Genomic DNA, 13,983 nt, shown 5'->3' on the forward strand with positions numbered 1-13,983 from the left:
AAAAGACACATGAAAAATATGCACACATTCTGGATATTTCCATTTATTTAAATTACTAAAATTGTTACATAATCTATGAGATAACTTTGTAAGTAAAAATATCTTCAGAGATTACATAAGAAATTATGTATTTATAAATGGACTGTGCTACAAGAAATTATTTGCAGGTCAATCGTTTGAAACTTTGAGTGCATTTTCTCATAGAAACAGTGTACAACAGACATAGGTTCCCAAACTTACCCTCCAAAACATTAACAGTAGTTGAAAAGTGTTAAGTTCATAAGACAAAAGTGTATATAGGTCACAACACACAGTAGATAGAAAGAATAGCTAATATCTGCATCATTACAGAGTCCTGAGATTAAATACCAGCTTTAGTTTTCTTATCTGCTGAATGAAAAGAAAATTTACAGTGCTTAACTAACAAACCATTTAAAGATTAAATGAGTTAAAATACACAAAAATAGCTAGAACAGTGCCTGGAATAAATAGTAGATTCTTTTTAAATAGCAGCAATAACTAATATTATCATTATAATAATGACTATATATTTAGAATACATAATAAAAAGGAATACTTTGGGCTGGGTGCAGTGGCCCACGCCTGTACTCCTAGCACTCTGGCAGGCCAAGGTGGGTGGACTGCCTGAGGTCATGGGTTCAATACCAGCCTGAGCAAGAGTGAGACCTCCATCTCTAAAAATAGCCAGGCCTTATGGCAGGCACCTGTAGTCCCAGCTACTTGGGAGGCTGAGGCAAGAGAATCCCTTGAGCTCAAGAGTTTGAGGTTGTTATGAGCTGTGACACCAGGGCACTCTACCCAGGGTGACAACATTAGATTCGGTCTCCAAAAAAAAAAAAAAAAAAAAAAAAAAAAGGAGTACATTAAAAATGCTAGTGATTAAACATAAAAAATTAAAATTTTCTTCACATAACTACAAAATAATTTGAGATGAGGATTTATAAAGAAAGAATGGATCTAGAACTCCAGTAATCCCATTCTAAAAACTTACCATAAGTTAAAATTTATATAAGCAAAAAATACAAAAGAAAATTTGAGTACTTTGATAATAGCAAATACCTATTTTCATTGTTTTCTTAAATAACATTGTAATAAAAAACAGCCAGGCCCATTTGTTTAAATACTGTTTATGGTTTGCTACAAAGACAAAAAAGACTCACTATGTGAGTCTAAAATAAAGTTTTAGTTTTTAGACTGAATTTTAAAAGCCTAAAATATTTACTGGCCCTTTGCAGGAAGTTTGTGGACCGCTGATTTTAAGATAGCCCCTGTAATGACAATACACAAGATGTGATATTAACACTTTCTCAAATGACACACAATATTCTATTTTAATTTTAATTTCTATTTTTATTTTAAAGAAAAATAAATAAGGCATTTAGAATAGAACTTGATATAGAATACAATCACTATGAAATTGTTTTCAGCTATCAGAAACCTTAGTTATGTTTCACCATTGCCTAAGTTCCTGGGTTTCAGACGCACAAGGTCTTGTCCCACACATCTGTGCCCCACCCTTCCCACAAAAGCTCTACCCCATTTTCTTAGTCATCTGTGTTGCTGCTGCCTATGCTCCATAAACTCAAGAGTATATGAGGCACTCTAAAAACAATAATTAACTATAGCCAGCATAGTCACCAGCTGTTTTTAAAAGTCCTATATAAACAAACATTTGTATATCATTTGGAAATTCCTATCGAATTAAGTTGAAGAATAACTTTAAGAGAATACTATTAATGCTTAAAAGTTCTCCAAATAAAAACGACTTAAGAAATGAGATTTAAACATTAGAAGTACATTTTCTTTCAACATACTATTACTAAATGTAAGATATATCATCGTTTATCACTAAAAAAGAAGAAATGCTGGCAGTGAGCTATCAATTTCTATTAAGATGTATTTTTATTTCAGATGTTTAAAATATGGACAAAAACATATCTTAGGATTTACTAGTATAACCATAATTAGGCATTCCAATTTCAAAGGAAAAATAAAATAATTTCCTGGTTATCTTATAGGTTAAATGTTTTCCTGTAAAATTTCTCTTCCCCTAAAGGGCAGATTTTTTTTTAAGTTAAAAGTTATATAGTCCCACATTTTCTTAATATTAAGAATTACCTGTAGAACTTGTTTTTAACAAATACACCAGCTGATACTTATAATCTGGAAAGTTAGCAAATATAAATAAACTATAAAAACCTTATTACTAAAAACATTTTCATTTAAAGGTAACTAATAACTAGCTTGTAATTTATTCACTCTTATTAGTATTAAATCCAATGATTATGTAGTTTCTCAGATGAGAGACTAGAATAATATGTATAATAGCCATCAGTACTACCCTGTTTCCCCGAAAATAAGACATCCTCCAAAAATAAGACCTACTTACAAGAAAGATGAGACATCCCCTGAAAATAAAACCTAGCGCATCTTCGGGAGCACACCTTAAAATAAGACACTGATAGTGTCTTATTTTAAAGAGTATTAGAGTATATACTTGAAACAGAGGAAATAGGGTATATACTTGACAGTAACATAAATAAATTTCCTGAAGAAATCTGAAGAGAAATAAACTGAAATTATAGTTATGGCTGTTATATTATTTTTCACTATTTTCTCTCTCTTTCTTTTTTTTTTAGAGACAGAGTCTTATTTTGTCGCCCTCAGTAGAGTGCTGTGGTGTCACAGCTCACAGCAACCTCCAGCTCTTGGGCTTAGGCGATTCTCTTGCCTTACCCTCCCGAGTAGCTGGGACTACAGGCACCTGCCACAGTGTCCGGCTATTTTGTTGTTGCAGTTTGGCTGGGGCTAGGTTCGAACCTGCCACCCTCAGTATATGGGGCTGGTGCCCTACTACTGAGCCAACAGGCGCCACCCAATTTTTCCCTATTTTCAAACTCTTTATTTTTTATTTCATGTAAAACATTAACCTATGGTGTAAACATTAACTTGATTCCACATCTATAGGTAGATGCAAAGACAGTATCATGTTTTTCAAAATTTTAATAGATCAAGACTACACATCGATTTTTAAGCAGTAACTATGTATTATATTCAGCTCACAAAGATAAAAATGGGCTGCAAAATACAAAAAGCTATCTGCTTTGTTACCTTGTCAAGGCATACAGCAATCTGTAAGAAATTTATGTTCATTTTGTTTCTTAACTATCTTCTAAATTTTTTCTAGTATAAATTTTATTTTATTTTTTATATTTAGTTCTATTCTGCTACAAAGGCAAGGATATAATTGAACATAACACAGTAAGCTAGAAAAGTCACACTGAAAGTTACCCTAAAAAACCCTCAGGAAAAACCTTTTAAGTTCTCTATTACTTTTCTTCTCCTATGCCTTTTAAACTTTATGTCCATGTATGAACACAAATAATGAATAATACATAATGAAGTAACCTCCCATATGCTGTACTTGTTTATTAGAAATATTCAACAAAAAAGGAACAAAATTATCTTGATTGTTACTATCTTAAACCTTTAATTTAAAAAGTTCCATACTTCTTTTTCTCAATTTTGAAATTTAGTGTATTGGTATTTTCCTTTACAAAAGTATTAAAATAATCATTTAGTTTACTAATGACTTTAAAGCTATCACAGGCCTCTGTGTAAAACACTTAAATAAGAGCAGTGACCTCATTCAGCAGAAGCTATAAAACTGACAAAGTGAAAGAAAAAGAAACACTTCTGAAAACATAGTAAAGAAGAAAAGAAACAAGAGGGTGATGAGGATATTTGTAGTTTATTTTCAATGTTTACATTGTTTTACAATGTATTACAGTGTTTAACCTCACTCACAAGTTTTCCAACATGGCTGCCAGTTGTTTGGAGTAGAAGTAGAAAGTACTCAAAAGGAACTAAGCTAATTAGAAAATGTATCTTCAACAAAGGTTATTTAAGTCTTAGCAAATAGAAGATTCTCTTTACTAAGGAGGAAGAATATTTTTCTAGTGTTATGAATTATCACATGTTTAACATAATGTTTTATCTGGGGCTAAAAAAATTACAACTATTATATGTCAATTAAAATCAAAATAAAACTTTAAAAAACAGAACCCTAATAGTGTTGATATACAGAAATACTCATTTGTTTCCAAAGAGACAAGGGTTTTTGTTTTTTTGTGTCCTTCCCCTCCACAATCATAAACATACTTCAGATCTAAAACTATATTAATTTAGTAAAATGGCAATATCAAATGACTCAGAAAATACAACAAATTACTAATATTAACAGAATCAAAACTTGGTGAAGGAGGGGAATTTGTTACCCTGACAAAAATCTAATAGATCATAACTTGATCATACATTAACATAGTTCCAAAAAATGTTAGTTGTGCATTGCCTATTAAACCATATCATAACTGGCACACAATAGCATGCTATTTTATTTTATATAATAGCAAAAAGTAATAGCTCTATTAAGTTTCAATTTAAGATATAGCAATTTAAAAATAATATAGCTTAAAGGGCCAAAGAAACCTAAGGACTTTGAATACTCTTTAATAAAACTAAATACTATATTTCCTATGGATGAGAAAAATACTAACAGCTTTTTACTTTTCATGCAAAATAAAAACTAAAAATTTGGGGGATTCATATTTGCTTATATATTTCAAAACGTATCTTTGTACATTTGCCAATTTTAAATAAACTGGCAGGATTCTAATATCATGAAAAATAAATGAGAGGTAGATTGGGTAATCCTGTCCTCTAAGCTCTATATCATATTATAAAATTATCACTTATAGAAGGGTTCACGACTACATCATGCATTGATAGTTTTGTTTTAAATATCAATTAAAATTTAAAGCATTTTTTTCACTGAAGAAAGCAGAAATACTTCATTTAAATAAACTTTCATATTTTTTCAAATGTGTGAGACTTACCCGTCTCCGACAGAAGGGGAGGCCTTGGGCAATGATGCTAATGCTAAAGATCTTCATCACAGTTTGATGTGGCAGAGGTTCTTTTGCACTTGTAAGATCAACAGGAACCAAGCCATGGTTTAGAGCACCTTTTCCCGGTTTTGACATTTTAAAACTCCTGGTTAATGAATACCTCTACATTTAACACAGGCACATTACTAAAATCTCTAACCACCAAATTAAAAGATATATATATATGTAAAATAATAGTTTTTAAAAGGCTGAGAACCCAAGGCCTGCTGCTTTTGTCTTTCAACCTTCTCCTACCAATGTCCTGACCTGTCTGAGGCTTGGTGAAGTACAAACTATCCTAGAATAGCCAGGAATTATAAACTCCTGAAGTGAAAGCTCCTGCTCCTGCCAGTCAAACAGCTGGTGAACCTCTCATACAAAGTCAGTAATGCGAATACAGCCAAAGCCAGGCTGTGCTGTAGGGTCTCATTTCATATTTCTCTAACTACTAATAACCTAAGTGTTCCCTAGAAAGGGAAAGTAAATTTTTCTTTACGAAAATAAAATACAAATATTATATCTTCTCCTGAATAACTATTAAGTTTCTTTATCCAAACATCAGCATTAATATTTTAAGAATGCTTTGACTTTTGTTTGAAATTTAAGTGCAGTGTTTTACACATGCTTAAGAAAAAAAAATACATATGTTTATATATATATATATATGTTTCTTTTACCTAACATATATTAGAATGAGCACTGTTTCCAAGTGTTTATCATAAATGTGCTCTCTTCCCCTTTGCCATACATACCATTCTTTATCTAACACTAAGACATTTAATGCTGTACACTCTAGCTCTCTGTAGCTATTAATACACACTTCAGATTAATCTTCCTACTAAAATTTTTGTCAGTTTTGATTCAATTTCTTTAATTCTGAAAAACTCATTGATTCCTCTTGAAAGTGTAACAGTTATTCGATTGATTGAACAGTGTTTATTTATAAAATAACCTGTGATGGGAAGTAATTATAGTAAAATGGATAAATAACTAGCCCATCCATTGCAAATCCCTAGTGCCTAATTTCTCTAACATATTGTCATCAGATAAATGTTCCTAAAATACAGAGAAGGAACATGGTGTACAATCTACTCCTCAAGAAGCTCCAATGGCTCCCAAATGCCTAGATACAGTTTAGAGATGAAGATGCTTCTCAAAGTGGTCTCAAACTAATCTTTCCAGCATTAGCCACTTATGCAAGTATTAACTTTTATACTACATCCCATATTCAAGCCCATAAACTATGCTGTTATAAATAATAAAGCTCAATATGAGAACAGACACTAGGCCTAATATAGAGTAGACAGTAAATCTAAACTATACATTCACAATGCTGAATTCCATTTTATTTTCTGGTCCCAACAGACAGTCTTCCCACTTATCTCTCCTTCCAACAGCTTTTATGGAGCTTTACAGTGGGAAGTTAGAATGTGACAGAGGGAGAATTTAAAAGGAGAATGCCAGAAATGGGTATGGATAGACTTTGGAGAGATCTGCCTTGCTATGTTACAGTGGCTGCTGGGAAGGCAATCCATACACAAGAAAGATTCCCATTCCTACCTGATGCCATGCTTCTTCAAGGAGACCTTTCTCTTTCACATTTTAAAATGTAGTTGAAAATGCAAAATAATCGACAGAGATAAGATATTTAGTTATACAAAAGTATTTCTCAAAAAAAAAAAAAAAAACCCAACTGTTCCAAAGTTGTACAAATGGTCAATAAGCACATGAATAAATAATTCAGCATCACTAATTAGAAGTACCAAACAAAACCACAATGAGCTAGCTACCACTTGACATCCATTCAGACGACTATTAAAAAAGAAAAGAAAATAACAAGTGCTGGCCAGGATGTAGGGAAATTGGAATCTTTGTGTCTTAACTGGTAGGAATATGCAATAGATATAGTTGCTATGGAAAATGGGATGGGAGTTCTTCAAAGAATTAAACATAAAATTAGCATATGATCTAGCATTTCCTCTTCTGGGTATATACCCAAAAGAATTAAAAGCAGGGGGCAGCGCCCGTAGCTCAGTGGGTAGGGCACCAGCCAAAAACACCAAGGCTGGCAGGTTTGAATCCAACCCAGGCCAGCTAAAAAAACAATGGCACCACCAACAACAACAAAATAGCAGGGCATTGTGGCTGGTGCCTGTAATCCCAGCTACTTGGGAGGCTGAGGCAAGAGAATCTCTTAAGCCTAAGAGTTTGAGGTTGCTGTGAGCTGTGATGCCACAGCACTCTACCAAGGGCGACATAGTAAGACTCTGTCTCAAAAAAAAAAAAAAGGAATTAAAAGCAGGGACTTGAACAGATATCTACATACCCATGTTCATTGCAGCATTATTCACAATAGCCAAAAGGTAGAAGCAACACAAGTCCCCCACCAATGAATGAATGGAAAAACCAAACGTCAGATATATAAAATAATGAAACATTACTCAGTCATTAAAAAGGAAGCAAAAGGGCAGTGCCTGTGGCTCAGTTGGTAAGGCGCCGGCCCCATATACCGAGGGTGGCAGGTTCAAACCCGGCCCCAGCCAAACTGCAACCAAAAAAATAAATAAATAAATAAAATAAAGGAAGCAAAAATAAGCACTCTGGTGAGCCACTAAAATGATGAACTTAAAAGTGGTGATGTTAACTTTGAAAAAAACAAACAAAAAAAACAGTGTAGACTCTCCAACAGTATTTTAAGAGCTTAAACTGACCCAGCTCCCAACTCATAGTTGAATGAGAAGAATAGAAGAATCCTTGGGGGAAATGGTTTGTTTTATATATATATTTTAAGCAGGTCCATATATATATATAACAAACCATTTCCCCCAAGGATTCTTCTATTCTTCTCATTCAACTATGAGTTGGGAGCTGGGTCAGTTTAAGCTCTTATATATATATGAACCTGCTTAAAATTCTAAAGTAATGAACCTTCAATAATGTAGGTTAAAAAAAAAAAAGCATGTAAGTAGGATGTTTTAATGTTCATGATAGAATCTATATGAAGCTTACAGTCAAACTATTTAATGGTTAATTATTATCCCTCATTATGAAAATGATCCTATAATTGTATAAAAGAAATTCCTTTTATACAACCTTTCCTGCAGGCAAAACCTATTATCAGAGTCCAATCCAAATTGTACTTTCAAAATATGTATATATAGACACCAAAAAAAAGATAAGAGGTTATTCTGACACATGCTACAACATGGGTGAACCCTGAAGACATGCTAAGTGAAATAAATCAGTCAAAATGTATGAATATTTTTGATTCCACTTATATACAAGGTTTGACAATTAAGTTTGTGGACTTATTCCAGGTAAAGTGCTATATACCTTATTGCTGAGTGTCACTACAGTCGCCTTTGAAGTACTCCCCTTGGGAAGATATCCACCATCACCAGAGCCTAGTCCACCCTTCAGAGCACTTTTTCTAGGATGAATTTGTGAATGTAATTGTCAGACTTTCACATGACAACAGCTCTCATGGCCATTACAGAAAAAAGAGTTCCAAAATGCTTTGAACAGTGCACAGCTTTGCAAGGGGAGTGCGTCTAAGGTGCCAGTAGTGATATTCAGCAGTGAGGTATGTAGCACTTTGTCTAGGATAAGTTTATGAACCAAATTGTTTAATCTTATAAAGTACTTTACAATGAGAAAGAAAGTAAAATGGTGGTTGCCAGGGTAGGGGGGGAAATGAGAGCAGTTGTTTCAGCAGAGTTTCAGTTGAAGAACATGAAAAAGTTCTGAGAATAAACAGTGGTAATGGTTGCACAATACTGTGAATATACCTAATGCCACTGAACTGCATACTTGAAAATAGTCAAAATATTATAATTTATGTTATGGATATTTAATCACAATAAGAACATATTTTTAAACAAAACAAAGAATACAACCATCATCACCACCCCCACCCCCCAAAATCCCCCCTGTCCCAACACATATACAGCCTCCCCTACTATCTACGTCCTTTACCAGAATGGTACATTTGTTAACATTCAATGAACTACCATGTCACATCATCACCTAGAATTCGTAGCTTCCATTAGGCATCAGTCTTGGTACCGTGCATGCTGTGTGTGGGTCTGAAGAGTGCAGAGCATCACAACTTTAGCAAATGTGTAATGACGTGTATGTATCAATGTAGTGTTGTGTAGCTCTGTGTTCTGCCTATTCATCCATCTCTTCTCCCAACCCTCACAACCACTGATCTTTTTTCTGTCTCTATAGTTTTATTCTTTTCAGAATGTCATATAGTTGGAATCCTATGGTACACAGGCTTTTCATATTGGCTTCTTTCATTAATATGCATTTAAATTTCCTCCAAGTCTTTTCATGCCTTGATAACTTCATTTTGACCTAGTGCTCCACCATATGCAGTTTTCCCTTGCCTAGCAGTCACATGTATTTACACATGCAGGTACTTTAAAAGTAAGGAAGATCTCTATTGTATTTGAGTCTAATCCTAAAAGGGGAGAAAAAAAGATCTGGGCTTGAAAAGAACTTGGACTGGAAAAATTAAAACTAAAATCAGTAGTGTTCATTCTCTAGTTTCTAAGAGAACAAAAACTATTACATAGTAAAAATAATTACATTTTCAAGAAATTATTTACAATAAGAAAAAACAAAAGTGAAAATAAAACTGTTTGTGTATCAAATGTGATTTACACTAAATACTAAGTTGTGTTAAGCACAAAGTGGTGACATTCTAATTCAACACTTTTAAATCAGTAAATAGCTGCCCTCAACTGGATAGTACAGAGCATTGCAACTTCAAACTGAACACTTAAATTGTGTTTGTAACAATATAGTTTTTTTTAAAAAGGACATTATTAGTGATTGAACAAAGTGCTAATTTCTAAATGTATTTATGTATGTAAGTATGTCCCAAAAATTTCATCTTTTTTTGAGTATTTAAGCAATAGTACTTTTAAACCAATATTCCCAATAAACACAGAAACATTTAAAACACCAAACTTTCATACATAGATGACCCTATATCTTCTGTATCTGATCAATGAGGGAAATCATGGACAATGAATACAAGAACCCCAATTGTTAAGACATTAAAATGAAGCTAATTCCATGTGTAAGAAAAGATCAAGTCCAAATCTCACTTCTACTTTTAGAAACATTTAAGATATTCTTAAATGTTTAAGAGTTACCATTATTACCCAAATTGAGACTCTTAAAAATAAAGCTGTTTTTAAGATGACCCCAGAAACATTAGGGCAATGTAAACAGTGTAGGCAGCATGTATCCCAGAGATAAACCACCTTAGCTCAAATCCTGATTTTATCAGGTATGACCTTAAATCAGACCCTTGTTGCCTCAATTTTGCCTTGGCAGTACCTACCGCACGGAACTGCTGTGAAGATTAAATAAGTGAATGTAAGTATACAGAATAATGCCTGGCATTATTGTCTAGTAAGAGTTCAATACTGTTAAACTGCCATTATGATTACCTACCACTACTATCACTGGGATCAAAAATCACATAGAGCATTGTAGATTACATTTCTATTTCTTTAAGTACTAGGAAAGCACCTTACCTAACAAACACAAACACGATAAACCTAATTGTTTGTCCCTTCAAATTAACCTTAAATAAATAAATTACTAGGAAAGCAAGCGAGATTCTAAAATCCATCTACAATAACTTTTGAAGTAGGATATTTAAAAATATTTACAAGTATCTACAAGTTTCAGAAAGATTTCCATAATTCTGCCATTTTGGTCATATTTTATCAAAAAGATCCTTGTACTTAAATGTTGATTGCAGCACAATTCACAATCACAAAGATATGGAATCAATCCAAGTGCCCATCAATTCATGAGTGGACATACATACACACACACACACCCCATGGAATACTACTCAGTTATGAAGAAAAATTATTTAATCCATTTTACAACAATTTGGATGGAACTGGAGACCATTATCCTAAGCAAAGTATCTAAAGAATGGAAAAACAAACACCACATATACATACTGTCTAAACTGGAATTAAACTAATCCACACTCATATACAGATAGAAGTAAAACTCAAGCATTATGAGGGGCAGGTGGGGATGGGTGAAACTATACCTAAGGTACAATAAACACTATCTGTGTAATGGGCGTATTTATAACCCTGACTCAAGCAGTATAAAAGCAATCCATGTAACCAAAACATATGTACCCCTACGAAATTCTGAAATTTTAAAAAAATGATTGAAGGGGGGGGCAGTGGCTCACACCTGTAATCCCAGCACTTTGGCAGTGGCTCACACCTGTAATCCCAGAACTTTGGCAGGCCCAGGTGGGTGGATTGCCTGAGCTCACGAGTTTGAGACCAGCCTGAGTCAGGGCAAGACACGGTCTCTAAAAAATAGCTGGGCGTTGTGGCGGGCGCCTGTAGTCCCAGCTGCTCGGGAGGCTGAGGCAAGAGAATCACATAAGCCCAAGAGTTAGAGGTTGCTATCTACCCGAGGGCGGTACAGTGAGACTCTGTCTCTACAAAAAAAAAAAAAAAAAAGAAAAAGTAGCCGGGCATTGTGGTGGGCGCCTATAGTCCCAGCTACTCCGGAGGCTGAGGTGAAAGAATTGCTTGAGCCCAAAAGTTAGAGGTTGTTGTGAGCTGTGACGCCACAGCACTCTACCAGGGGTGACAAAGTGAAACTCTGTCTTAAATAAATAAATAAATAAATAAATAGATTGAAACAATGAAATTCAAGAAAAATAACCTCAGGATTTTTCTGATTCCACATTATACTATAATAATAAGTAAGTGTGTGCATATGAATATGTGTGTGTATACATTTCCTCACATACTTGCTATTGTGGAAGTGACATAGTCAGTGACATACAGAGAATATCTAATTTTTAATGAGTAAGCTTTAGATTTTATTCATTTATTTGCATCTAAGAACTTAGTTGTTAATCTTAAAATGACACTTTCCCTCGTTTTTTCATTTTAAACATTGAAAAAATATTTGAAATGAAACAAAAATCCAACTATCAGACCTAATTTTTTAAGTATTTCAGAAACGCCCAATACGAAATCCTCATTGACCGTAACATAACTTGCCTCATGATAAGTTTAACTCTTACAGTCTGAGCTGAGTTACCCTAGGTGTTAAATTGGTCTTACACAGCACAGCTGCTCACCAAGAATTTAGCTAGTGATTATTATAATCATACCTTAAGTCAACTATGACAAAAATGACACAGTAATTATAGGTATTTCAGTCATGCAAAAGCCTCATGCGATGATGAAGTAAGTGATTTAAAGCAACCTAATTTTCAATAATTCTCAAAATAAAATTTAAGTCTAAGAAAAACAATAATTTCTTTAATATAAGTTCTTAAGATCCTCATTTAAATATTTTTATGATCTAGTTTAAACAAATAGTTCAACCTTTCAGTTAAAATAAATTCATATTTATCAATCATTTATTTCTCCTGTAAAAACTCCAAAGAGTGTTACAGGCCTACAAATCGTAATACTAATGCTATAATAATAATTAGGAATAAGGACAAAGTACTAATAATTCTCTTCAGAGTAACGCAGATAGTTTTGCTATACAACTTGTAAAAAAATTAAAACTAAACTAAGTTGCAAAGGCAGAATGCACAGTTCAACACATTATAAAAATTTATTTTATGAAAAATAAAAAGCTAAACTTATGGAAATATAACATACCTGACAAAGTATTGACAATTTAAAAAAGTAAAATAGGAAGGAGAAAAAATTGTTTCTACATTGTTGAGTTTCCAATATAATAATAAATCAAAATTATTTTGATTGAGACATAGTACCACAACTTCATTTATATAATTGTCAGTAACATGGCACAAAAGGATGTGAGATTTTAATATATATGAAAATCATGGGAGCAATTATTAAAAATGAATATCCCAACTTTGTTGTTTGAAGGTAGCACTGGAGTGCAATCCAGCAATCTGCATTTTTTTCTTTTCTTTTTTTTTTTTAAAAAGACAGAGTCTCACTTTGGCACCCTTTGTAGGTGGCATGTAGAGTGCCATAGCTCACAGCTCACAGCAACCTCAAACTCTTGGGCTCAAGCAATCTCCTTGTCTTAGTTTCTCAAGTAGCTGGGACTACAGGCACCCGCCACAACACTTGCTCGGCTATTTTTAGAGACGGAGTCTCATTCTTGCTCAGGCTGGTCTCCAACTCCTGAACTCAAGCAATCCATCTGCCTAGGCCTTCCAGAGTGCTAGGATTACAGGCGTGAGTCACCTCGCCTGGCTCAGCAATCTGCATTTCTAATAAGCACTCCAGATGTTTCTGATGCAGCTAGCTGGTTCTGCGTCACACTTTGAAAATTAAGGCAGTCCCAGGTTATGAAAAAGATAGGTTCTGTAGGTTTGTTTTTAATTTGAATTTATATGTAAGTTGGAACAGGTACATTTACTTATTACCTTTTTTTTTTTTTTTATTAAATCATAGCTGTGTACATTAATGCAATCATGGGGTACAATGTGCTGGTTTTATATACCATTTGAAATATTTTCATCAAACTGGTTAACATAGCCTTCACCACATTTTCTTATTGTGTTCAGACATTTATACTCTACACTTAGTAAATTTAACACGTACCTGTGTAAAATGCATAATTATTACCTTTCATAGCTTCATTTCATAAGTGCAGGTGTACGTAAGTCAGATGTTTGTAACTGGCTGTACTAGTATGTAACTGTTTGTAACTGCCCTGAGAAGCAGCCTACTGATTTCCTATTACCAGCCTTCCCCAACGCATCATAACTCATTGCTTATCTCTTCTGATGGCCTTGTCCTCACTCTACCACAGTATTGCCCCTCGTTCTGATTTTCATGGACACTTTATCACTTTATTATAGGTGTTTCTCTTATACATAAACCACTTCAAATTCTTTGTGGAAGTTGGAATACACATTTCTTTTAAATAAAGTCAATTCATTTGGCAGTTTAACACCTAAAACTAGTATATCAGATTTGTATGAAATAAAGTTCTTGCATTACTGGCTAAG

At 33.7% G+C, this 13,983-nt stretch overlaps 1 protein-coding gene across 5 annotated transcripts in view; it reads right to left on the reverse strand.

The window, feature by feature from the left end:
• The window catches only part of FBXW7 (F-box and WD repeat domain containing 7), a 249,075-nt gene that overhangs the window by 59,684 nt on the left and 175,408 nt on the right, over positions 1 to 13,983 (reverse strand). The window contains exon 1 of one of the 5 annotated variants that reach the window (XM_053582929.1): positions 4,917 to 5,243. The exons of the other annotated variants lie outside the window; for them this stretch is intronic. Coding sequence (XP_053438904.1) covers positions 4,917 to 5,063 — 147 coding nt within the window. The 5' untranslated portion in view covers positions 5,064 to 5,243. Of the gene's footprint in view, positions 1 to 4,916; positions 5,244 to 13,983 lie in introns of those variants that run through there. 5 annotated transcript variants of the gene reach the window in all.

This window comes from Nycticebus coucang, chromosome 1 (genome assembly GCF_027406575.1).
Source record: "Nycticebus coucang isolate mNycCou1 chromosome 1, mNycCou1.pri, whole genome shotgun sequence".
Lineage (NCBI taxonomy): Eukaryota > Metazoa > Chordata > Mammalia > Primates > Lorisidae > Nycticebus > Nycticebus coucang.